The 26,345-nt window shown below is 38.8% G+C and overlaps 1 protein-coding gene and 3 non-coding genes across 5 annotated transcripts in view; 1 reads left to right on the top strand and 3 right to left on the bottom strand.

The window, feature by feature from the left end:
• Positions 1 to 26,345, top strand: part of hmcn1 (hemicentin 1) — a 74,429-nt gene that overhangs the window by 20,417 nt on the left and 27,667 nt on the right. For both annotated transcript variants that reach the window (XM_087784933.1, XM_087784932.1), the window contains exons 11-51: positions 351 to 617; positions 2,804 to 2,945; positions 3,637 to 3,764; positions 3,868 to 3,981; positions 4,054 to 4,212; positions 4,659 to 4,850; positions 4,928 to 5,023; positions 5,940 to 6,067; positions 6,455 to 6,599; positions 7,689 to 7,801; positions 8,272 to 8,431; positions 8,832 to 8,994; positions 10,286 to 10,413; positions 10,513 to 10,764; positions 10,824 to 10,919; positions 11,745 to 11,939; positions 12,037 to 12,167; positions 12,765 to 12,912; positions 13,002 to 13,128; positions 13,353 to 13,507; positions 13,587 to 13,865; positions 13,945 to 14,226; positions 17,110 to 17,218; positions 17,285 to 17,454; positions 17,622 to 17,776; positions 19,046 to 19,169; positions 19,244 to 19,345; positions 19,408 to 19,584; positions 19,662 to 19,813; positions 20,458 to 20,581; positions 21,737 to 21,912; positions 22,005 to 22,101; positions 22,756 to 22,878; positions 22,952 to 23,107; positions 23,183 to 23,464; positions 23,673 to 23,840; positions 24,297 to 24,410; positions 25,002 to 25,088; positions 25,174 to 25,365; positions 25,440 to 25,613; positions 26,168 to 26,281. In XM_087784933.1, coding sequence (XP_087641059.1) covers positions 351 to 617; positions 2,804 to 2,945; positions 3,637 to 3,764; positions 3,868 to 3,981; positions 4,054 to 4,212; positions 4,659 to 4,850; positions 4,928 to 5,023; positions 5,940 to 6,067; positions 6,455 to 6,599; positions 7,689 to 7,801; positions 8,272 to 8,431; positions 8,832 to 8,994; positions 10,286 to 10,413; positions 10,513 to 10,764; positions 10,824 to 10,919; positions 11,745 to 11,939; positions 12,037 to 12,167; positions 12,765 to 12,912; positions 13,002 to 13,128; positions 13,353 to 13,507; positions 13,587 to 13,865; positions 13,945 to 14,226; positions 17,110 to 17,218; positions 17,285 to 17,454; positions 17,622 to 17,776; positions 19,046 to 19,169; positions 19,244 to 19,345; positions 19,408 to 19,584; positions 19,662 to 19,813; positions 20,458 to 20,581; positions 21,737 to 21,912; positions 22,005 to 22,101; positions 22,756 to 22,878; positions 22,952 to 23,107; positions 23,183 to 23,464; positions 23,673 to 23,840; positions 24,297 to 24,410; positions 25,002 to 25,088; positions 25,174 to 25,365; positions 25,440 to 25,613; positions 26,168 to 26,281 — 6,396 coding nt within the window. The remainder of the gene's footprint in view (positions 1 to 350; positions 618 to 2,803; positions 2,946 to 3,636; positions 3,765 to 3,867; positions 3,982 to 4,053; positions 4,213 to 4,658; positions 4,851 to 4,927; positions 5,024 to 5,939; positions 6,068 to 6,454; positions 6,600 to 7,688; positions 7,802 to 8,271; positions 8,432 to 8,831; positions 8,995 to 10,285; positions 10,414 to 10,512; positions 10,765 to 10,823; positions 10,920 to 11,744; positions 11,940 to 12,036; positions 12,168 to 12,764; positions 12,913 to 13,001; positions 13,129 to 13,352; positions 13,508 to 13,586; positions 13,866 to 13,944; positions 14,227 to 17,109; positions 17,219 to 17,284; positions 17,455 to 17,621; positions 17,777 to 19,045; positions 19,170 to 19,243; positions 19,346 to 19,407; positions 19,585 to 19,661; positions 19,814 to 20,457; positions 20,582 to 21,736; positions 21,913 to 22,004; positions 22,102 to 22,755; positions 22,879 to 22,951; positions 23,108 to 23,182; positions 23,465 to 23,672; positions 23,841 to 24,296; positions 24,411 to 25,001; positions 25,089 to 25,173; positions 25,366 to 25,439; positions 25,614 to 26,167; positions 26,282 to 26,345) is intronic.
• On the bottom strand, positions 14,929 to 15,010 carry trnas-aga (transfer RNA serine (anticodon AGA)). The gene has a single exon. It is a non-coding gene; the product is annotated as a tRNA-Ser (tRNA).
• On the bottom strand, positions 15,365 to 15,446 carry trnas-aga (transfer RNA serine (anticodon AGA)). Its single transcript has one exon. It is a non-coding gene; the product is annotated as a tRNA-Ser (tRNA).
• trnas-aga (transfer RNA serine (anticodon AGA)) lies at positions 16,304 to 16,385 on the bottom strand. Its single transcript has one exon. It is a non-coding gene; the product is annotated as a tRNA-Ser (tRNA).

Here is a 26,345-nt window from a genome sequence, read left to right as displayed (position 1 = left end):
ACGTCTGAAGCTGAAGTCACTGAAGTTGTATGCCGTGACCACCAGTTTAATTTTATCTGAAATATTCATTTGATGACGAGAATTAAAAGTTGAATATTGTGTGTGGCAAAAGTTGCTCACAGAAACAAAAATCAGGCTTAAGCACCAATAAAACTAAGGAAAAACTAAGAGGGAAAAACTGACCAACAATACAAGCAAAGAAGGCAATTTACCAGAAGTGGAGCAAGTTTAACGTCTCTCTTTTTATGTGACGCACCGCTGACATCATCCTCCCTGAAAAACAATTTGCATGTGTTTTGGGTTCTTACTGACTGACAATATGATTAAAGTTTTTTTTTTTTTTTTTACAGAGCCCCCTCCTGCCATCACTGCCACCAACGTCACTGTCGCTCCAGGTGCCAGAGCCGTGCTGACCTGCCACGTCGTCAGCACGGTGGGCTTCAACCTCACCTGGCTACGTGGAGGAGTCGACGCCCGCCTGGACCCTCGGGTGCATGTCCTGACCAACCTGTCCCTGCAGGTGTCTGCTGTCACGCCGGATCACTCGGGCTGGTACGAGTGCGTCGCCATCAACGAGGGCGGCCTGAAAGCAGAGCGTGTCTACCTCGTCGTCCAGGGTAGGAAGTGTTTGACTCAACAGAGCAGATGTTTTCTCAGCTTTTTGACTTCACAGCTGCTTTATTTTTGTCTCATCGAGGGTTCTTGGCTCGAGAAGCATCTCCTATGTCAACTCATAATTCAGTTTAATGCTTTATCGGACATGTGTAATCATTTATGCTCCACTCTTTGGCAGCATTTAAGTGGGTTTCTGCCGTCGTTCAGCTTTTACAGTTTTGTTCTTTACGCTTCATTGACTCTGAAGCTAAACCTGAACATTTTCCTCCACAGTTGTCAATAATCACACTCAATACAGCAGAAGATTTGACAGTTTAACATCGCCCGTCAAAGCAGTGAATTGCTCCCAGATGAATCGAGTGTCCATTTAACTTACGGGTCCAAGTGTGCTTTCACATCTTTAAAAAAAATGACCTACACCCTGTGCTCCTTATATAAGCCTCTGTCTTATGCCAAATGAACTGAAAGACCACGTTCTAGTCTTTGGATCCAAGATTCACTTTTGTTCTTCCTGTTTAAATTGAATTAATCAATCTTAATGAATTTTGTTTCCCATGTTGTTATATGCTATGTTATTTATACTGGAGATAGATAGATGGTTGGTTGGATGGATGGATAGATAGATGTGGATGGATAGATAGATAGATAGATAGATGTGGATGAATGGATGGATGGATGGATGTGGATGAATGGATGGATGGACGGTGGATAAATTATTTTTTCCAGCAGCAATAAGTACATCCATACAAACAAACACCCATAAATAAATGTAAAAAGACATAAATTAATGATTTAAAGTTGACAAAAAAAAGTAATGTCAAGCATGATGGAGAGATCTGTTGTAGCATCATATGGCAGAAGAAACAAAGGATGTCTTAAAAATGTTCCGTTCTACAGTGCGTGGAGAGGAACCTGTTGCTGCTGCTTCTGAGAAGCCGTAGTGACACACAGAGGGATTTATGTTCATCTTGTTTTTATATGTTGTATAGTCATCAGCCTTACCCTAATTACTCTCTACTTTTCGGAAAGAAGCGTTCGCTTTCGACAACATGGGTAGATTGAAATTCATTGGAAATTGTCTGTTTTCTTCTTCATGGCTGAAAATGGTACTAGCCAAATCATCAATAATCTATGTGGCAGTTTTTAGAATACTTTTCTATTTTGGTTGAACTTGAACTTAAATTGCCTTCAGCTGTACCTTCAGCGGAACCCTGTTGCCATTAGCTCTCAAACAGCTGTCAGCGAGACTTCAGGGTTTTGTAGGTCCAGTCCCAGTTATTAGACTCACTTTGAAGTAGATTGGGTCAAACTTGTTACACACCCGGTACAAATGTGATATAACCCAACTTCAGGCTTCAAAATTCAAAGAATATTTGGTTTTATTGTCTATTATTTTAAATAAAATATAACGGTTTGTTTTGCTACTGAATTTTCTGTGCAATGGTTGGCGCAGTTGCCTCACAACAAGAAGGCTGCTGGTTCAATTCCAGGCACTCCAATTTCCTCCCCCAGTCCAAAAACATACATAGGTTGAGAACTTTGGAAACTAGTCCATAGGTATGAGAGCTTGTGTCAATGGTTGTCTGTCTTTATGTGCCCTGCAACAGACTGGCATCCTGTCCAGGGTGTCCCCTGCCTCTTGCCCTATGATACTGGGATAGTCTCCCCACAACTGCGATCCCCAGGATAAAGCAGTAGACAATGAATGAATGAATGAATGACAGCCAGGCACTCACATCTTAATGTTTATTCCTTTTTTATTTGGTGTCAGTGCTGTAGTGACTGATCCAGATGTGAGTTAAGTAGAGGAAACAGTTTCTTGGATGAGATTCACTTCCTCGAATGTCTGAAGATCTCAGGTCTGGATTCAATAACTTTGCTGCCACACCAACAAAAGCAAATATTTCAGCTAAAGAGTGTCTGGACAAGAACATAGAGCCAAGCTTCCAACAATGCAGTCTTGGTTAGAACATAATTCTTTATCTTAAAGACTCTTTCCAGATTACCAAAAGCCATGTAGCTTCTATCCAAAAGGTTCAAATAGAGGCAACTTGGAAGGAAGGAAGGAAGATGTTTCACATCTCATCCAAGTGCCTTAATTGCGGGTTGAATTTAAATCACATGAGTCAGCGTAATAGAGTTGTTCTTGTGGATTCATATCCTGCTCTTGTTTTGCTCTCTCTCGTAGAGGAGCCCAGAGTTTCAGTGGATCCTCGGAACCAAACCTTTACGACAGGAGATGAAGCCAGGATCAGGTGCTCCTCCAGTGGCTACCCGGAACCTCGCCTGGTCTGGACCCACAACGAGATGTTCCTCATGGCCACCAACAGGTAGATACTAGCCATTTCAGCCTTTTAGTCACTTTATATGAGGAAGTGTCTCAATGATGTATCAGGGATGGGCAGTTCAATTATAAATCACCCGAGGGGCTGTTGTTAGTGGCCACGGAGCCAAGAAATAAAGGAAGAAAGGACATAATGGAAAAAAAGAAGATCAATTGTTGTTATAACAACATGAGATAATCAATATTAACAAATTGTGGTAATCAAAAAATACTTAGAAGTAGAAGTAGGGTACTGAGATAATATTGATTTCGTGATACAGTATATCACAATTTTGTTATGGTTTTTGTGGTGTATATCCCAATTGTGTGTGTGTATAATAATATCATTTTTTATTTTATTTCAAATTTAAATGCAAATATTGAAAGTGCGTGTCCAAGTCAAGTCCAGCAGCTTTTAAAGCTGTTGTTTGTACATATTTTGGTTTCAAAACAAATGAAAGCAGTTGTGACTTCATCAAGAGTCACATGGTCTGTAAATTCTGCAACAACAGAGTCAAGTACTCGACAATACTACAAAAATATCTTTGTTCCTTCTTTATCAGAATATTTGGTATCGTGTCATTTTATTGATACTGTACATGTTATATGATCAGTTTGATAATATCTGATTTAAACTTTAAAATATGTTAAAATATATGTATTGCTTTTTACTCTTTCTGCATTGGAAAAATGTTTAGACACAGAATGAAATCTGATGGAACCTTGGTGATTAAGAAGATGCAGAAGAAGGATGCAGGCGTGTACGGCTGCCTGGCGAGCAACCAAGCAGGAACAGACTCCATGAGCTCCATCCTGACCTACATCGGTGACTCAGATATTATACATCCACATATCTCATGTTTATATAATTATACATCCACATAATGTGTTTCAAAATTGACAATTTTATTTTTATATGACGACTGCAGAGTCTCCAGTGGTGATGGTGGCTTTGAGTGAAATAATGATCAGCATAGGAGAAACCGCGGTGCTGCTCTGTTCTGCTTCTGGAGTCCCTGAGCCGGAGATCTGGTGGTACAAAGGTAACGACACTTACAGCAGCTCTCCACAGTGTCTGGTTTAGCTGGACTGAATATTTTGTTGATAAAATCCAGGTGATGTCCTTTTGAGAACATCGTCTTCTTTGGAAGTTGACCCACTGGCCGGGGTGCTGACCATTAAAGACAGTCAGCTGACTGATGCCGGAGACTACAGGTGTGTCGCTGTCAATGCTGCAGGCACCGCCATGGGAAAGATATCACTGGATGTAGGAGGTAATAATAGTTTAGACGTTTGTTATTTGAGTCTTCTAGTTATTTACTTCTTCTAAGTCTGCGATAAAATGTTTAAAATAAGCTATGAGTGAGGGATTTTGTCCCTTTTACCAAGGTAAGTTACATTTTCAATATTTGGCCATTACAGCATAATCATGTGAGATTTTCACTGTTTAATAACATTTTAAATAAAAAAAATACTTGTGTTACAACTCATGCTCCACAATATCTATGTCTGGCTTACTGTCAGTGAAGTCATTGCGGCAGGTAAGTTTACTTAGCAAATATTTGCTCTAATTTTACACACATACGCTGTATAGAACCTGTGTCAAACTCATGGCCCAGGGGGCCAAATCTGTCCTGCCAAGTCATTTTAAGTGGCCTGCCAGATGGTTGATAAATGCTTGCATTAATTTATCTAATTTCTCTGACCTTGACACCGGCAGCTGCCCCGCAGTTCACACGAGAGCCTTCAGATGTGGCGATGGATATCGGATCGAACGTGACACTCCTGTGCCTTGTTCAAGGACACCCTGCTCCACAGGTCATCTGGAGAAGGGAAGACGGCTCGTCACTTCTTAACAGACATCATGGGTCTGGAACCATCAGCCACAGAAGGGATGGTTTATATATAACCAGTAGGTCCTTCTTTAAAATATGACTCAGAATGATGAAAATTGCACCATCATCATTGATGATTGTTAATGTCTTTCAGATTTGTGGGTGGAAGATGAAGGAATTTACATCTGTGAGGCTCAAAACCATTTTGGCAAAATCCAGACTCAGGCACAAATCACAGTGACAGGACTGGGTGAGTGTCCTTCACTTTTGTCAAACAATTGAAAAAGACAAATAGGCTTACTTGCCAGCTGAGCTGCAACTGGTACTCAACTAATCATTCATTTGATAAAACATTAATTAATGCATATATTTTACGAAGCAATGCAGTTTTTAAAGCCTCTGATTAAGTACAAATGTTTTTTATAGTCGTAGAAACACAGATTTTCCATGGCTGCCATTCCACTTTCCAACGCAATAAATCTTTTATGTCTTCTTTTATCGTGACACGTCACTGTGTCACTGCCTTTCGGTGTCAGAACACATGTTCACAGTTAACAACTGTTTCCGTTTCACTCACTTTATTTATGTGGGCCAGAGGTCAGAAACTACTGCTAGAAACGATGCCATAGAAGACAAACACACTTGATCCAGAAGCAGAAGTGAAAATGTGAGAACAATCTGACATGCTTCTTGTGTATAACAGCTCCAGTTGATGACATCAGTCGCACACTTTTGAGAAAAAACGTAGTATTTTGTTAATGTGTTTGTAGCAACCAGAACTCCTCCAGCTGTGTCATAAAATGTGTGTCGTATTAAAGTTTGGCTGAACATCAGGCTGCTCTTTGTTTTAAATCATACTGTATTTTAATTAAAACAATCCACCCGCTCTCAGAATTATTCTGCGCTTAGTAAACCTTGGTGTTCTACATCCTTAACATCATTAACAGGGGAATCAAACTCAGCTGTCCTGCTGGGAGTTTTGTGAGAAACCAATGTTGGACTTGTTCCTGTAGTTTTATTGCATTTTTTTTTTGCTATTGGATTTAGGCTTGTGCCTTGAGTCTGTTCCTGCTCTCAATCATATTACCTAATTACATGCTATTTCTTTTCCCTTCCTTTCTTATTGAGACATTGTGATTTTGAACGTCTTATTACTTTATCCTCAGTGTCTCCAGTCATCGCGATGAGTCCAACTGTGCTCAGTGTGATCCAGGACCAGCAGGTCACGTTACCATGTGTGCTGCTGGCTGGGAACCCGCTACCGGAGAGGCAGTGGCTACACAACTATGGCCTGGTATTTATTTACTTTTTTCTGTTTTATGTCCTGCTCCTGAAGGTGTGGTCACTCACTTGTCATACTTGATGCACAATAAAGTGGTCCCTCATTTAATTCCGGAGTTACATTCTAAAAAAAAACCTTCATTCAACAACTTCGGCGAAGTAGCGCTACTTACTTACTTACCTTCATGCTTTGCCGCCCAGCAAACCAATCACAGCTCTCGATCACTTTTGACATAGCAGCATAGTAAATTGTCCAATAAAGTAATCAGTGAAACAGTGAGACAGCGGAAGACGTATCGTGATATGCGACGGACCACTATAATTACAATTTGCAACCTGCTTTAGATGACTTTTTTTATTTTGACTTGAGATATGTTCATACATTTTTGTTCTGTATCAGGTGAGCTCGGATCAGTATGTGACCTTGTGGAGAGACGGAAGTTTGCATATTGAGCGCGTTCAGTTGGAGGACAGCGGCGACTACTCCTGCCTGGCTGAGAATGTTGTTGGGGCCACCAACCACACAACGACCCTGAATGTGTATGGTAAGATACAACTCAACCCTGAACATTAATTGATATTTATCCGAGCAACTGTTTTATGACTTTTGGGGGTTAAGTATTTCAATTTAACATGATAGCCAATGTCTGAACTTTATGAGTTTTAGTTGCTTTTTTGTGACAAATTGTGTTGAACTACTGTATATCAGTGCCATTTGAATATTGAATGTTTACATTTAACATTGAAAACATTTAATTTTTTCTTTGAAATATTTTTCAAGCATCAAAAACATTCTAGTTTTGAATAATTGATGCAATATATACCCAAAGAATAGCCAATCATGCGCCGTGCAGACTATCATGTGATGGCATAGAATCACTGGTACATCAATGTGTTAAAAAAAATGTCCTTACATTATATAGGAGAAAGAAAATTATCTTCTCAATATCCAAATTAGTTTCAGCATTTGAAATGTAAAATCCAACCATACAACATTCTGATGGCAATGCTTCACTTGTACTAAATGTGTTTTACTGCCACCGTATCTATGTCATACCAAAATATACATTTTATTAATCTCCTCGATGCACAAATACTGTATATAACAGCTTTCCCACAGCTAGAGATTTATTAACTCAACTTGCTTGAAAGCAGCCTGTTGATGAGTAAAGGATGGAAATTGTAATCATGGGCTAAAATAGAGATGTGTTCATGGTCAGAACTACCGTAGGAGCCTCGGTAGAAATATCTGTAGATTTGCTGAGCAAGTATTTCCCCAGTTACCACTGGCTTTTCTGGTTGGGCCACTAAGGGATTGCTTCTCGGTAGAATTTGTACCACATGCCGCCATTTGAATAGCCCTGCTGTAATCCTTCTGAGTCATGATATAAATATGCTTTAAGAGTTAGAGTCAAATCATCTCAGCCTTATTAATCAGTTATTGTTACTGTTATTAATGGAAAAATACAAGCCAACATCTTCGATCATAGCTAGTATCAACTATTATTTTATCCTGTGCAGTTTTTTTTTTAATACATTTAATAATTACTTTATAAGACCAGTTTCCCTTCAAATGAGTGCAAATAGGCTGGTTCATGTGTAACTCTAAAATATTTTAAATGACTTATTCCCAGTGATTCCAACCATCCAGCATGGACCTCAAGTGTTCAGCACGATTGAAGGAACACCTTTCTCTCTGCCATGCCGTGCCACAGGAGTGCCCGAACCTGACATCACCTGGTCAAAGGTATGTTTAAATAAACTGTTCTGCTCATTTTAAATGCAAGGGACTTTATCCTGAAGAATTTAACTTTTGCCACTAGATTCTGGTCCACTGGGTATATTGCAGTGAACTGAAAAATAAATAGATTTTATCTCTGACTGCCTGGTTAAAGATACATTTGATGTCTCTTTTCTCACTGATAAAATCAGTGTTTGTCTTTTCTTTATGCTGATTGAAATCTGTTCACAGACTTTATAAGAATATGGAGCCAATACGTAGTCTCATGTAAACATTTGCTCCATCTCCTTGTTTCTTAGCTGCAAAAGAATTGTTGTTAAAGTGAAGGGGTCTTCAGGGATCTATGAAACTGTCTTGTTGAAGCCAGTCCTACTTGTTTTTTTCACCGCTGTTATCTGTCAGATGTTCCAATGAGAACACACTACGTCATGTTTCCTGGTGTGCATTAATGACCGTCCCGACTCTTTGTTTTGAAGGGAGGAGAGCCGCTTTACTTGGGTGGTCCAGCATTCTCACTGGATTCTGGTGGCAGTCTGCTCATCACATCGCCCTCAGGAAAAGAGAGCGGAGAGTTCCTGTGCTCGGCCACCAATGCTGCGGGCGCTGCTTCCATCAAAGTTCAGCTCACAGTTTATGGTAATGAGACCAAACTACACATGATCTACAACACATGTGTCTGTGGTCTCCTTAACAAAGGAATCTAATGTCCATGTTGATATTTATGACTTTTAAATATTCCAGTGTTTAAGATAAGATAAGGAACTTTACTTTCTAGGCCAACCATTGTACAGAGATTTCCAATGAGAGATGTTGAACATTTCCTGTCACAGACAGTTTTGTTAAATATAGCATTTTTCCGGCCTTCGACTAAAAGTGTGGAAAGATTTTGAACAGTTGTATGATTGAGTTTGATGTTTTATGATCCACACTTTACTTTCACTACATATAGAACCATAATTTCAATATATAAAAGCATGTATGTTTAATGTAGCTTTTCAACAGGAATTACATATGATTTCTATGTGTATTTCTCAAGTGCGTCCAAGGTTGGGCACAAATCCAGAAGACTCATCAGAGCTGGTGAAGGTGACAGTGATGGAGGGTGAGGATGCTTTACTACCATGTGAGGTCCAGAGCGTTCCACCACCTTCAGTTAGCTGGGCCAAAGAGAGCCAACTCATCTCCCCATTTTCACCCAGGTGAGAAAAGGTTTTAAATTAAAAAATATCTTTCTTTACTATTTCGATTTTTCTCCTGACAGCATACTTAAGATGTTGTTGTGTTTTTAACGTCTTTTATCCGAACTATTCCTTCTCCGACTGTCTTTATAATAGAGGTGTTTGATATTTTGGCTAGTTTTTCTAATTTGGCAGTAAAAGTTTTAGAAACAAGTTATTGTTTTCAACTCTAATGTGAAGTGGAGGTAATTTATTAGTAAACTTGCTAGCCTAACCTGTCAATAACAGTGCTAGCTGCAACTATTCTGCAATGAAACCTAGTCCACTCGGTAGGCCGGTAACACAATGATGTTTATACAATAAATAAATGCATTATGTCATTGATGAAGTGAAATAATCTCAGGGTGGTAAACATGACTATGGATGACAATTTAGAATTTAGTTAAGGGTTTATTTCTGAGGTGGGAAGGGATTTGCTGTTCATATGTCTCTTGCATAATGTCTAAAAAGTCCTTTTAAAAAAAACGTAATTTACGTTTGTTTAATTAATTACACCAAAAGGGAAAATACACAAAACATAGAGTAGATTGTCTTAGCATTTCCCACCAATGTTATTCAACACTGTCAGCACAGTCCAAATACCACTTGTCTCTATTGGTTATAATTATAATTATAATTTATTTGTGGTCAATTTCTCCCATTTCTTGAACCGTTTTTTTTCATTTCATTTTCATTCTGTGGGTTAGCAATTCTATCATGTAAATCATCTTACTATTAGTGTTTCCTCCTTGTGTCAGTTCTTGTTGATGGTTTTCTTGCAAGCCTCAAACATCGTTTTACAAGGTTAATGCCTCAGTATTAGAAGAGAGATTACAAAGATAAATATTATATAAAAGTACATGGAAAATAACTTCCCAGTTTTTACAAAAAATATTAAATGTGCTTCTTCTAACAATGTCGTTATTCTAAAATAAATCTAGAAAATGTCGCAATGGTAAACATTTAATTTCACCACATTTTTGCCATCAAGTTTGGGTTATTGACAGAAAGTGTCTTGTACCTTGATTCACTACTTGAAAACAGCAAGTGTGTTCCCCTTGCTGCAATCTTCACCTAGAGTTTGTGGTTACACAAGATGACGGATAATAACGCTTCTCTGTAATCTGTTAAACGTGCTGATCGTCTTGTGGTCGACGTGGATTAGTAACAATTACCGCAGTATGTGTTTACAGAAATCAACTATAATTTTCTGTAACACTCTCACTTTGTACTTAATTTCATTACTGTCTGGGTATGTGTGTGTTCCTTGCAGACACACTCAGCTTCCCATAGGCTCGATGAAGCTCTTGGAGACCAGAGTGTCAGACAGTGGAATATATGTCTGTGTTGCCTCAAACATCGCAGGCAATTTAACTCAATTTATCGAGCTCACTGTTTTGGGTAAGTATATACTCAAAAACTAACATTCTTGAGAACAAGGTTTAACTTTTATTTAGAGATATATTTAGTTACTTTTTTCTAATATAAAATATTTTGTAGTCCCGCCAAGCATCCAGGCTGGTCCTAGGACCATGAAGATTCAAATGGGAAATCCTGTGGAGCTTGCATGTGTTGCACACGGAGTACCAAAGCCAACCCTCACCTGGACCAGGGATGGTAGAAGCTACTCAGCTTCACCAGATGGGAGTCTTGCGCTCGGGCCAGTGACTCTGGCTGATGAAGGAACTTACACCTGCGCAGCTACGAGCCCTGCAGGAAGAGACGAAGCCAACGTGAAGCTTCTGGTCCAAGGTGAGGTGATTGATAATTAAATCTGACTGATTCAGTTCATCACGTATTATTTATTTCAGTGCCACCGGTGGTTGAGGTACTCGAGCCCCCCTTCAACAGACCCCTGCAGGAAAGAGTTGCCAATCAACGTATCGCCTTCCCCTGCCCTGCTAAAGGTAAACAGTCTTATAGGACCAGTTGTTCAAATGTAATCTGATAGGATTGTGGTTATCCTGATTAGGAAAAGATTAAAATAGATTGAAGGATATAATGTGGTTGACTATATTTGAACATTGCTTGATTAAAAAAGAAAAATGTTAAATGGATCATGTAATCCAATCCAGGTTTTAATCTGGATCAAATAGACATTTCAGTAGGATCTTGATAACTATGGCAAAAACAAGCAAACAGGATTATCCTGATCACAACAGAGGAATTCGGGTGGATTTCAGTAAAAAAAAATGTGTCATAATATTAAAATTTGTTATAATTACAATATAATTTTGCTCTTGGTAAATCCAAATTTAGTGATGGAGTAGATAAAGTAGACACAGTCTACCAATTAAGCCATTCAATATAACTAAGTGAATATATATATATATATATATATATATATTTCTTTATTGTCCCCTTCAAATAAACCTCCAGAATTGTATGACCAACAAAAATAATAAATTCAATATTTCCCTCCTTTATCATTGTATATTAATACCTTAAAATGACCCCACTACCTGTTTTTCTAATTCCTTATATCTCACGTTGAGATATATTGTTCACTGATAACTAGAGCACTGGTAATCCGAATTTGGTCATTGTAAATACTGTGTATCTGGTTAAGGGTAATCAAATCCAATGTTGCTTTTAAAAGGCAGCATAAAGTTAGACAGATGCCTGTAACTGGATGGAAAAAATGGTTTTCCAAATGATCCAGCTTATATTTTTATCAAAAGGCCTATTCAGAATATACTTCTTTATGCATCATATTTTATTCTCTCTTCCAGGTCTTCCTAAACCAGTGATTCGCTGGTTACGCAACGGTCAAGAACTGACCGGGAACGAGCCTGGTGTGTCCATCCTGGAGGATGGTACTCTATTGATCCTTGCCTCTCTGTCACCATTGGACAATGGCGAGTATGTGTGTGCTGCTGCCAACGATGCTGGTTCCACTGAGAGGAAATACCAACTCAAAGTAAACGGTAACTGACCTGTGTTCCCTTCAAAACACAAGAGCAATTATTTTGGTCTGTTGTGGTAATGGTGGTTATGAATATAATGCATGTGATCCCTTTACAGTGCCGCCAAATTTTCGCGACGACTTCACGCCAGGCAACATGTCTGTGGTTCTCAATCAACCTACAAATCTGGTCTGTGACGTCAAAGGGAGTCCAACACCTGTGATCACCTGGTACAAGGATGGAATTCCTGTATGTGAAATATTTTAATATAACATTTTATGTTTCCCAAAATATCAATTCTTTACATACAAGTTGACACATAACTGTACAAAAAAGGCTACCGGGGGAGGCAGAGTGGTGAAGGTTTAACAGAAAATATAATCTTGTACAGTGGTCCCGTTTTTTGCAGTTACAATCATAAAAAAAGCAGGATTTAATGTAGTCCGCAAGTAGTGACCATTCAATGTTATACTTGTATAAGTCAACAACAATTATTTGAACAACATTTCAGATGAGATGTCATCTTTCTCAGCAACTACCTCAGTAACGGTGACCTGAACATCTCCCATAATGCTTTGCCGCCCAGCCGATCAGCGCAGTCAATCACGTTTGACACTGCAATGTAAAAGTAGAATTTAAATACAGTATTGTAGCAACTGATTATTTGATGTTCTAATAAATGACAAGGAGTTTTGACCTCTGCTAGCATAATAGCCCATGTTATCTTTAGTGTCATAGTCCTTGACTGAAACATAGATAAACTTCCTTGAATTACAAAACTTATTTTTCCCTTTATAAGTGAATGTATTTTAGAACTTTCATTTGTCTATGGGGTTCAATCGACAGGTGGTTCCGAGTAGCAGCGTCCAGATTCTTGAATTGGGGAAGACTTTGAAACTCCTGCAGGCTGCCACAGAGGATGCAGGCAGTTACAGTTGTAAAGCCATCAACGTTGCGGGCAGCAAAGAAAAAGACTTCTACTTGGATGTACTAGGTGAAGAATAATTGATATAAAAGCTTTGATACTGCTTTATCTGTAATATGATTCTGATGTTATAATTTGATATATGTGTTGTGTCCCAGTCCCTCCAACAATAGAAGGTTCCGCCTCTTCCCAAGATGTCTCTGCTGTTCTCAAGAAAGAAATAAGCCTGGAATGTAAAGTGCATGGAGTTCCATTCCCCACAATCCAGTGGTACAAGGACCGAAAGTATGTTTCTTTAATCTCTCTAAAAGCACAACCTCAGGCATATTGGTGAAAAAACAGCTTTCAAATAATATTTTTCGTCATAATATTTTGGTCTTTTAATAAGAAAAAAATTATTGTTTTTATGTTTATATATATTATATTTCTGTGTAGCTCTGTGTTTCTGTCTCAGTTATAGCTTGAGTTGCTCGTTCAATAAACTTCTCTTTATGTTTGTCACTTTCTAGATTGGTGTTTTTTGGTGATCCAAACTTCGAGGTCACAGATCAAGGTCAAGTACTGAAGATAAAAAGCGCCCGACTCGGCGACCAGGCCAGGTACCAGTGCAGTGTCGTGAATACAGCCGGAAAACATTCCAAGGACTTTAAACTAAGTGTTTACGGTGTGTGTATTTCGACAGATCAATCATTCTACATTTTCACCTAAATAGAGCACTATAAAAAACATTTTTGTCCTCTTAGTTCCTCCGTCCATCAAAGGCGGCAACCTCACGACAGAAGTCACATCCCTGCTGGACACCGTGGTAACACTGGAGTGTGAGGCACGTGGAGTGCCACTTCCCACAATCACTTGGTACAGACGCGGAGAAGCCATTTTGTCCCACCGACAGGCTCAGTATGTAGAGCGAGGGCATTACCTGAAGATCCCTCGTGTGCAGGCTTCTGATGCAGGCCTGTACACCTGCAAGGTGTTCAGTGTGGCCGGGACGGCTGAAAAGAACTTTGAGCTGGACGTTTACTGTATGAGTTTATTTTCTTAATGTTGGTTTAGATTCACTGATGATCATATTCACCTTGATATTGAATTTTTCACCCACAGTGCCTCCTACTATATCAGGAGGAAGTGACATTCCGACTGAGAAGAAGGTGGTCCTCAGTGAACCTCTGATCCTGGAATGCAAGGCGGCTGGTTATCCTCTCCCTTCTCTAACCTGGTTGAAGGATGGAGCTCCTGTTCGGGACAGTGAAAACCTCCGTGTTCTTGAGCAAGGCAGTAAAATTGAGATTCTGACGACCTCGGTGTCAGACTCTGGAAGTTACATCTGTGTGGCCACGAGCATCGCTGGAGAGAAAGATGTGAAATATGACGTCAGAGTGTTAGGTAAGGATTCTTTTTGTCAATAGCAGACATCAGACTGTGATCATAAACATGTGTAGCTTAAATGTATTCAAACTGAACTCATTTGCTACTTGCCCTCATGTCGACTAAGGGATGAGATTATTTTCAGAGTAATCTGTTCTTTTTAGAGTTATAGACGAAAATGTCTGTTCATATGAATGGAGCTCAGTCGTCTTCGTCTTCATTTTTCTGCAAAATTCCTTGAAAACATCCAAATACCTCTGTGGTGCAGGAACTGGAAACCGCTAATGAAAGACAAAAAGGTTGTAGCTTTGTTTATTCCCATGGACTTGTGGTTCAATCAGTTTTTTGATTATTGAAATGTTTCCCTATTTGACAAAAACTTTTTTATTGGCAGTATTTTAACTAGCGCATAGAAATCCCAATGGATTTCTAGTCCATTACCTAAACCACTCAGTCTCTGACTTGTTATATTGTTTTTGTGTTACTTAACATTGCATGACACATGGGAAGTTGTCACCTGGAACTTATCTCTGTTACACACACACTCCACTCAATAGTTGCAGAGCAGGATAGATCATTTGAAAAAATGTTTTTTAATGTATTCTTCACTGCTCTTCTCTCATTGAATAGCAAAATATTGCGCTTTTAATCCTAAATATTTGGCATCTGTCAAAACGTTGGGCTTTCTTCATCAAGAATCATGGAAACTACCAAAAGGCTCGTTGTCGGCAGGATTCGAACCTGCGCGGGGAGACCCCAATGGATTTCTAGTCCATCGCCTTAACCACTCGGCCACGACAACATGATGCATCAGTAGATACCTAGCTGGATTGACCGCTTTCTTTGCATGCATTACTAGTTACTCTGGTGCATCAGGTACTAAGAACCTTCCCTGAGCTCATTGCTTTTGTGTTAGTTATAAATGTATGGACGACACATGAGAATTTGTCGTCTGGATCTTATCTTTGGTACACACTACAAGTTGCTCAGCAAGGGAGATGATTTGACTAAACTTGACATATAATTTTTGTAGTTGCTTAGTAAAAACATAATCGCGATTCTATAAGTCATGGCCATTTTCAGTCAGACTTGAAACCATACAGTGTCAAAGGTTCGGGTTTTCTTTATCAAGAGGAAAGGAAATGATTAAAAGGGACGTTGTCGGCAGGATTCGAACCTGCGCGGGGAGACCCCAATGGATTTCTAGTCCATCGCCTTAACCACTCGGCCACGACAACATGAATTTTACCCATATATCATAGCTTATTGACGGTTAGCATTGTCTTTATTACAGAAGGTGTTTACTTGAGGCATCATGGACTGAGAAGTGCAGGGATTTCCTACTAAAACATTGGATTAATGTTTTAATGTAACTCACTCAAATGTTTAGTTTGCCCTAATTACTCCTTTTACATTATTTTGGTCCAAATTTCCATCATGATAAAGGGTGGCTTTTCCTATATCGATAAGACGAGACCAGATCAATTATTTTGTTGTGGAATTCAAATCTACACAGGGAATGTATAGCCCAAAAGGTTCAATTTCCATTTACACCCACTGATGGAGTTCCAATTTTACTTTCTAGCCTGTTGTTTGAACTAGTTGGACACAATAAGGCTTTCTTCACCATGGGCTTAACCTCTCTGCCTCTACAACATGTCCTCTGTTGACAACAACACAGTACTCAAAATGAGCAAACTTGACTTGCGTTACTAATCACTTCTGGGAAGAGTAGCTATGTCTCTAATTCAGGGAGACAAAGATAGGAGTTGGGATCAATCTATGGGTCATTGAAACCCATCAGGGTGATTCAGCTCTTGAGGGTCATTAGCACCACGAGAAGGTCGTTGGCTCCCACCATCAAGTGAGTTGCGATGGTCACATGAATCCTGGTGTGGATGTGTAGGGATAATTTGAGGAGAGTTCTTAGAACTGAATTGTACGTTATATCTAAACACTTCAGTTGTCTTGCTTTGGATCCCTTAGAATAAGCAGGACCTGGATGGATGATCATTTACACAGACAGACGGTTACATTATATACACGTCACATGGGAACCGATCACCTGGATCTTATCTCTGTTGATAAAATAGCTCGTTGTCGGCAGGATTCGAACCTGCGCGGGGAGACCCCAATGGATTTCTAGTCCATCGCCTTAACCACTCGGCCACGACAACATGGTGCTCGTATCAATAGATAAGTTCAAGTTTTGACGGTTAGCATTGAATTATAAATAAGTTGTTACCAGGAACCTCCTGGTGCCTGATGTATGGTTTACACTAAATTTGACACTTCATGTTTTGGTGGAAAAGGCATCAAAGTCAGCTATGACATAATTTAAACTGAGACATGAGTTTGATCTACACTGCAAGGAAAGAAGCCACATCCATTTCCCATTATCACTATTTATTATTATTATTCAACTGCCTGGAGCTGTAAACGAAATGTTACCAGAAACATAGGTATACCACCTGATCATAATAACGCTTAAATTGTCAAAATTAAAGATAACTTCGTTTTTTATCTTAATGCCGGTCGGACAGAAGTTTGACACATCACATGAGGTATACAAGATCAGTGACATAAAATCCACACAGAATGGGATTGATGTTTACATGGGTGTTAAGCAGATTGACAATTGGTATTATCAGCCCCTTTTGTTCCGAACAACATACAAGTCCAAATTCAACCAAACAATTTAATTAATGGATTTCAAGTCCATCAACACATTCGCTTTTCTGATACTTAGCATTGTGTCTCTAAAAATAATTTACTTGTAACTTTCAAATTTCAAGCTTACACAATAGGTAGATAGTATTCACATGTTCTATCGAAGCAACTATTTTTAAATTGAGACTATCCTGGAAAAAGGAAGTATAAATCGTGACATCTTTCTTCTAGTGCCTCCTTTCATTGACGGTGGAGACGACGTCAGTGGCAGCACCGTGATCGTCAACAGCCCACTGGAGTTGGAGTGTCAAGCCTCTGGAACACCGTCGCCTGTTATCACGTGAGCGCTCAGACTCCACGACCAAAGTGAATAATGCCACGCACATAATAACCATGTGTTGAACAGGTGGTACAAGGATGGCAAACCTGTCAGACAGGGTGAAGGGCTGAGGGTCGCAGCAAGTGGTAGACGGCTGATCATTTCCAGGGTCCAGGTCTCAGACACGGCCCGCTTTCAATGTGTTGCCACAAACGAAGCAGGCGACCACGAGAGGGACTATGATGTGTTTGTTCAGGGTAAAGATTGACTCCTCATCTTACTCTATAATTGATTGTTAAGCTTTAATCTAAATACATGCTGCAGGAACACCCTAGATTTGGTAAATATGTATTTTTAATTGACATAGATTATATTGTGTGTTATATTATTGTTGTGCTGGGCAATAATAATTGTTCCTTTTCAGTTCCTCCCTCGATCCGTACCACTGGTAGTGCCGAACATGCAGTGGTTCTGCACAAACCCATAAGTCTGGAGTGCATTTCCAGTGGTGTTCCTCCTCCGAGTATCACCTGGCTCAAAGATGGTCGACCATTGGACACTACACAGGAGCACCTGAAGGTCAGTTTACAGCTGATGAGCCCAGTTTATTTACTTTCATTCTTTAAACAGGGGTCACAAACTTCATTGCCACCAGAGATACAGTAGCTTCTATTTTACACCTTTTTACTTTGCAAGTCATAGGTTAAAATCTGATTTGTATTTTGCTGTGTTTTGTTATGTGTAATTTGTGTTGTTTCACTGTGTTTTGATTAACATTTAAAAACATTTAAACACACCCAATGCTCACAATAATAATAGTAATTGGTTAATTGGGTCACTAAAAATCCTTTTATTATCGACAGTGCACCAATGCATTAACTCTTGTTGACAGTACTGAATTAATTTTTGTGGTACACAGCGCTCATCAATTTGTCAAAATGTTTGTAGCCTATGAAGCTTAATGTGCCTAATAATCTTGTGCTTTGCTCAAAGCTATAAACAAATTATAATACTGATTATTTTACATTTTTAACCATCTGCCAATATGCAGAGGGATTTCCTCTCTAGGACTGCTCTAAATGTAGAATTTAGGAGGCAGCAGAATATCATCCCACCGGACGCATAGTAGTCTGCGCCCTGCATGTTTAAGATCTCTATAAAGCTATATAAAAAAAATGTTGTCTTGATTTTTTTTTTTTTATTACTTATTAGTGTTTAATTTTAAAACAAAATATGATTTACAAAAATATTAACAATCTTACTATTTGCTTTTAAGGAATTATATATTTGGTTATATATACATTCGTCCTCCTTCTAATTTCTTATGAAAAGATGTGTGCTAATGTTTTTTCAAGATGCTGCCCTCCTTGTCAAGTATGTTTTAACCAACAACATTCTACTAGCTTTGAAGTAAGGTTTTAAAAAAGACGGAAACACTTAATTATAATAATTAACACAATTAACATGCAAATCTTCTCAGCGTCTGTTGGTATCTGTGTTGCAAAAAAATTCCAAACGCCACTACATGGCAGTTATGACTGAGGACAAGAGGATACAGTCGACCATCCAGCAGCTTTTAAAGCTGATGTTTGGACATATTTTGGTTTCAAAACAAATGAAAGCAGTTACAACTTCATTGGGAGTTATGTGTTCTGTAAATTCTGCAACACCAGAGTTAGAGACAATACTACAAATATATTCTTGTTCCCAGAGCCATAAATCGCAACATATCGTATCGTTGTTCCTGTATTGTGATATGTATTGCATTGCCAGATTCTTGACAATAAACAGCCCTAGTTTAAACCCTAAAGTGAAGCACTCAATTATTTTGTCTATTTTCCTCATCAGCTGGAGTCAGGAGGGCAACTGCTTAAGGTCATAGACGCCAAGCTGGGGGATTCTGGGAGATACACATGTCTGGCAACTAATGCAGCCGGTGAAACCCAACAAAACATCCGTCTCAGTGTTCACGGTAACACACTTCCACGACTTCAGTCATCGTATTAATAATATGGAGTTCAAGAAACCATTATTTCTGATCCCCAGAGCCTCCAAGTATTCCAGACTCCGAGGACATGGTCAACCAGACTATTGTCTCCGGTTTTCCCATTGAGCTTGAGTGTAAAGCCACAGGCAGACCACTTCCTGGTTAGTCCACAAAATGTTTTTGTATTATAAAGGTCTGTTTTCTGAGCTTTACACATTTTCAGCTATAACATGGTACAGAGATGGGCGACCTCTGACCTCTGCTGCTGGGGTGACTATACTGAATCGTGGGCAGGTGCTTGCCGTGGAGAGGGCTCAGCTGTCAGACGCTGGGATTTACAAATGTGTGGCAGTCAATCTGGCCGGAGCCGCAGAGATCTCTCACAGCCTGCAGGTGTTCGGTGGGTGACCTTTCTTTTTCTGAGGGGGATCAGGTTCATTTGTAGAGTAAATATTGACCATGTCATTTGCCTCCCAGTGCCTCCTGTGATCTCCAGCCGTGGCGGCACAGTAACAGTGGTGGTGAATGAGGCTGGCAGGTTGGAATGTGAAGCTTCTGGAGTTCCAGTCCCGAGTCTCACGTGGCTCAAAGAAGGCAGCCCCGTGGCCAGTGTTTCCCACGGAATACAGGTGCATTTTCATTTTAAAAAACGTTCAAAGTACATCAGCGTAGTCAGAATATTTAACTGTTGAATTAACATTTCAATTGGTGAAACTTGTTTGTTTTATTTTAATTCCAATAATTCAGAAATGTTATAAATAAAATAATTTCAAATTTGTGGTCTTTTAAATTATATATTAAATGTTGGTTAATAATGCCAACATTTTCCCAAAATAGAGTTTGATATTCTTATTCAAATATTATACATTTTCTAAATTAAATATTCCTTCATTTGTTGCCTTTTAGATAACAACTCTCAGTTAAAAAATGTTAAATTATTCAAAAAATAATTGAATGCTTAACTCTTGTGTTATCTCTGGGTCAAGGTGACCCGGAGGCCTGAAAACAAATGTGTTCATTTGATCCTTTGTGTTTTCTCTGGGTCAAGATGAACAACCTCCACCACTGCATATGTATTTATGGAAGCCAGAGAGGTCGCTTTATTTGACCCAGAGACAACACAAGGGTTAAAACAACAACATTTAATTACAAAAAAAAATCCAAGTTTCAACGTTTGAAATGTTAAAACCAACCAGTCAATATTCTGATGCCACTGATATACTAACATAAGGCGTTGTAATCTTTGTTGTCCTGACGCCTTTTTGTGTTTCAGATATTGTCTGGCGGCAGAGTTCTGTCTCTGAGCAGCGCCCAGGTGAGCGACACGGGCAGGTACACGTGTGTGGCTGTTAATGCTGGAGGAGAGCAACAGCGTGAATATGACCTGAAGGTTTATGGTGAGGCCACACATCTTTTACAAATAGACATAGCATAATATACATATTTGATCAAATGTTTTGAAGAAAAAACACAGATGAAGTATTTTATTTTACTCCAATGTTAAATAATTAATATCATCCTCTTAAATATATCAAAATGAATGAATAAAAAATGTATGAATAAATCAGGTTAAGACATATATTCTATTTGTTTTGTGAATATGTATAATTGTTATGATGATTATTTATCACCTATTTAGTCCTTTCACCTAGTTCTTCCTCTGTAAAATGCTTGTTTATTATGCTTATCTCCCACATTATTTAGACTCTTTAATTTGATTTGAAGGTCTTTAAGGTCTATCCTTGTATTGTATTTTGACAAATAAGACCGTTTCCTGTTCTGGCCTTGTTTTGCCTGACTTAGATAAAAGCTGCTGCAAGTCTCAAAAACCGGTCTTGCGTGCCTCCCTGATGTCCCCGGGAAAACAATTAATTTGATCTGGATGCAAAAATCCATATGGAGTAGATTTACACAGGAAGATCAAGAAGAGCTTGTATGGAGAAATAAAGGCAGATTTGTAGCTGTAATTACAACCATTCTCTGACCACTTCCTGTGTCTGGCAAAATACATTCCCCTGTTTAAAAACCCCAAATGACGAGTCAATTGACCTGCAGTGATTTACTAAGCATGGCCAGATTTACTGAAAACAATGGCTGTTTCATTTAAAGGAAAGCTGAGTTAGTGTCAGAGACTCCACAAGCTTAATAATGCATTTGTAACACTTGCAATTATATTGGTGTAGATCAATTTTTAAATAAGAACAATTTTAATTGAAGTAAATCAGTTTTATCAGTATATCAAATGGTTTAATTTAACACTTCAAAAGGTCAAACGTTTTTTAAGCATTGGATTCAATGTCTTCTGGCCTAGTATGTTGAATTTAATTTTTTTTGCATACTTGAAATAAATTATTTTTATATAGTGTATTTGTATATTTATTTTACTATATAATTGGAATTAAAAATTTAAATATCTTTAAAGGATATACAGGAGTTTGATATTCTAATCCCAATAATTCAAAAATAAACGTTCTAAATGTAATAGATTTTAAATTGTAGCCTTTTAAATTCAGTAAAAAGATGTTGGTAAACTATTTCCATGTTATCTTCAGTTCCCCCGAACATCAAAGGCGAGGAGGCTAATGTCACTGTGATGCTGGGGCTTCCCGTGGAGTTACACTGCCAGAGTGATGCGATACCACCGCCAACTCTGACCTGGCGCAAAGATGGACGCCCTCTATTTCGGAAGCCAGGTCTGTCCGTGTCAGCCGACGGGAGTTTACTGAAGGTGAACTGTGAAATACATTTAACATATACTGGTTTGCTTCTAAAGGACGCGTCGGCATTTTTCATTATCCTTATTATTATACCTGTTGTCAGGTTGAGAGTGCCCAGGTGCAGGATTCAGGCAGGTACACGTGCGAGGCCACGAATGTTGCTGGGAAAAGTGCAAAGAACTACAACTTGAATGTCTGGGGTGAGTGATTATGTCAAAGCATCTTTGGTTGTATTAAGTTGTGTTCAAATATTACTTTTAAACTGGTATTATATTATTCATAACTAGTTCAACTATGAATATAACTTTAATCTGGAAAGGCCTACAATCAGTGTTTTAGATCAGTTTAATACATAGCATCAAGGCATAATTCACAAAGAACATGTTTTGTATTTTTTTTCTCTTTTTATTATTCCCATTATATTAAAGCTACAAAATAAAAAATAAAAACTCAACATTTTAAATGTAAAATTTAACCATTCAATATTCTGATGGCACTGATATACTCCTGTACTTGGGCTGGTGTCATTTAAACTTTTTTTTTTTCATTTTAATTAAAAATATATATATTGCCCATAGTATATTTTGCATTCACTTTTTGCATTCAACATTTATTTTATTCTGTAACTTTCATCTTTCTTTTAATTGGCTAATGAGATTTATTTGATTTATTAAAATATGTTTTTTTTTCTGGAACTAAATCTATATGAAATCACAAATATCTTTACAAATAAAAAAACAGATTTGCTTTAGGTAGCGTTTCCAAAAAGTATACATTTGTATCCCTTTTTGTAAGTAAAGTACATTCCTTGTAAAATGAGATGTGAGCGCCTCCCTCTGGCATCTTGTGATCAGTTCAGCCCAGTATCCGCGGCTCAGAAGAAGTGAGTCCACTGACGGTGATAGAAGGAAGTCTGACCACATTAGTGTGTGAATCCAGCGGTATCCCACCCCCCAGCCTTACTTGGAGGAAGGATGGTGAGTTTCTTATTGAGTTTAAACACACATGAAACAAAAGAAGAGATGGAGCTGTGACACAATTATCTTCCAGACGTGGAAGTCAAGTCTGATCAGAGGCTCAGAGTTTTGTCAGGAGGTCGTCAGCTGCACATCTCTAACGCCGAGAGAAGTGATTCAGGCTCCTTCACCTGCAGCGCCACCAGTCCAGCAGGCAGTGTCTCTAAAGAGTACAGTCTGCAGGTTTATGGTTCGTACAGACCAGTAGATGTTCAAACTATTCTATAAAAAGGTGTCAACACTATTTCCTGTTTCCCAACTCCAGTCCGGCCTTCCATCAGACACACTGAAGAAGTACCAGACGATGTGATCGTGACCAGAGGAGGCAACATCAGCCTGCAGTGTGCGGCAGACGGCGTGCCTCGACCTGCAGTCACCTGGATGAAAGACGGACGTCCCATCACAGGCCGACAAGGAGCGAAGGTTCTGAACGAAGGCAGGCTGCTGCAGATCAAAAATGCCAGAGTGGCAGACACGGGACGCTACACCTGCGTCGCTGTTAATGTGGCGGGACAAGCTGACAGCAAGCATGACATCAGTGTACATGGTAGGACTTTATGGAAGTGTGTCAGTGCTTTAACAATATTGAATATATACCATATGATATATATAAATATATATATAAAAATGAACCTTTTGATATAGACCTTATTGAATTCAATTATTCAAAACATGAATTAAACATAATAAAATGATTTAACACAACATTTCAATAAATATTTCAGTAACAACTTTGACATGTGTCTCTTATCCAGTCCCTCCCAGCATCATAGGGGAAGTCCACTTACCAGAAAACGTCAGTGTCGTCCTCAAGAACCCAATAGCTCTGAGCTGCGAGGCCTCAGGAATCCCACTTCCTACCATCACCTGGCTCAAAGATGGTCGGCCCATTAAGGGAACAAGTTCTGTGCGAGTTCTCTCAGGTAAAATGTTGTAGCATTTTATTTTAACCAAGACTGTGAGGTTTGATGAGATTGTGAAGCAGTTTTGTTAGGTGGTGGTGGATTTGAAATAAAGCTAAATATTATATAACAGAGAGTGCCATCTAATGGCCTTTTAAGGGAGTACAATGTATCACAAAAGCTAATGAGATTATAAACCTCATCACCCCATAACTACACAAAATGCCTCCTTTTTTACAGTTTTAAATAATTAATATTGCAACCTGTAAGCAATGTTGGTAATTGTTCAGGAGTCCAAAACATACTTTACATAAAATGATTCTGTGATGATGCTAATACCTGACTATCTTGACTTAATGCTAATTGTTTAATCATATCTTCCTGTTTTGGTGTGGGAATTATAGACAGTGAACAAATAGTTGCAGCTATTGTCCCTGAAAATACCTTTTTAAGTACTTTCTCTTCTTTCGACTATAGGTGGTCGAAGTCTGCGCCTCATGCATGCTGCAGTGGAGGATGCTGGGAGATACACCTGCCTCGTGTCCAACACAGCCGGAGAAGAGAGGAAGAATTTTGACCTTGATATCCTGGGTAAGCTGACTTGCATTTTGTTTTGCCAAGTCCTTGTATTTGTAAATAGGAGTATCTTCAAGGCAAGAATGTGTGAATTAGTTTTTATTATTATATAATTTATTTAAAGTGTCAAATCATAAGAGTTATCCTCAGAGACTTTACAGCTTAAATAAAACTATATAAGAGAAGACAATACTGGCCCCAGTGAATCGACAATAAGCAACGATGGCGAGGAAAAACTTTAACTGGCAGAAAATTTTGAGTATAACCAGACTCAGTGTGTCCTACTGTCACATGCTAGGAGGGGGAAAGAACAACAGGAGTATGGAGAAAAAGGAAAAGGAAATAATATCATGTAAAGTAAAACATTTTGCATTCAAAAAAAAAAAAAAGCTTTTCACACAAGCCAAAGTTTAAAAAATATATATAATTAAGGAAATAGGCAGGTGTTTGTTTTTTTCAACAGTCTTAATTTCAGATGAATCCACTTTTATAAGTCGTAGGTAAACGCAATAATAAAAATTGAGACATCAAATTGTACCCAAGTTTTTTGAAAGCAAACACTTTCCAAGCTTGAAAGGATATAAAACCATATGCTTTTCATTTCAGTCCCTCCTAGTATCGTTGGTGAAGGAACTGTGATGGACGAGAAGGTGAAAGAGAAACACAACTTGACTCTGAACTGTGAAGTTTCAGGTATATGTTTGTCAAAGATAATTTCTCTTGCATTCTTTGTAAACACTTTCAAGACTGACGTCAATCTCTCCTCATATTCACCAAGGTAACCCGCCAGCAGATATAATATGGATGAAAGACGGACAACAGCTTGTGCCCGACTCTCGGCATCACGTGTTGTCTCACGGACATTTCCTGCAAATCTCTGCTGCACAAGTCGCTGACACTGGCAGGTACAGCTGTGTCGCCTCCAACAGTGCAGGCGAGCGCAGCAGGCACTTCAACCTCAACGTCCTGGGTGAGCAACGTTGACTCCAGTTTCTCTGAAGATAAAACAATTGAAGCTTTTTTAAAGTGTCTATTTTTTGACAGTTTCTCCAACCATCGCTGGTTCGGGACCTGACGGCTCGTCGGAGGAGGTGACAGTGACTCTGAGCAGCCCGACATCACTCCTGTGTGAAGTGCAGTCCTACCCACCGTCCCTCATCACCTGGCTGAAAGACGGGACGCCGTTTGAGTCCAGCCGCAACATCAGACTGCTTCCAGGTCAGACTTCCTATCAACACCTTGGCAAACAAAGAGGAGTTATCTTATTGTAATTTACAATTTAGGAATTATTCATTAAAGGTGGGGTAGTAAAACATTGTTTGAGTCCAATTCAAATTTCGAAATTGGCTGCCTTTTTTTTTTTACTGTTCATTCCGTAGGTGACTGAAATAAGATTGATTTTAATGATTTGACAAAATGTCAAACAGCGAGTATCCCATCACATTTCCATTTTAAACTTTCCTTCAACCTCAGTTTCTCCGTTATTGTAAGTCTCTGTATAATTATTGACATCCATAATCTCTTTTCCTTATCTTTTCCTAAAAACAGACATCTTTATGAAAACAATCTGGGAGGTACATAAAATAACATTTGGCTCCCGGCCCCGAGTTCATCCCATGTATTAGTAGCAAACAAAGTTTAAAGGGAATAAACTATCCTTTTAGTTATTGCTTAATATCTTTATGAGAGACTTGAGAATTTGAGATTCATGCCTTTCTTCATTTTCATCCTTCATTCATTAAACTTCTTCCTATGATTCTGTTTTTAACCAGGTGGAAGAACACTGCAGATTCTTAATGCTAAAGAAGAGGATTCTGGGAGATACACTTGTGTGGCCACTAATGAAGCTGGAGAGACACTCAAGCACTATGAGGTCAAAGTTTTTGGTGAGATTTTCTAGTTTCTTCCTGTACAAACAAATCACAGGGTTCCCACTGTGCCTTAGAAAGT

This window comes from Callionymus lyra, chromosome 2 (genome assembly GCF_982586985.1).
Source record: "Callionymus lyra chromosome 2, fCalLyr1.hap1.1, whole genome shotgun sequence".
NCBI classification, from domain to species: Eukaryota; Metazoa; Chordata; class Actinopteri; order Syngnathiformes; family Callionymidae; genus Callionymus; species Callionymus lyra.
Note: the sequence above shows the minus strand (reverse complement) of the source record. Positions and strands in the feature narration are given on the sequence as shown.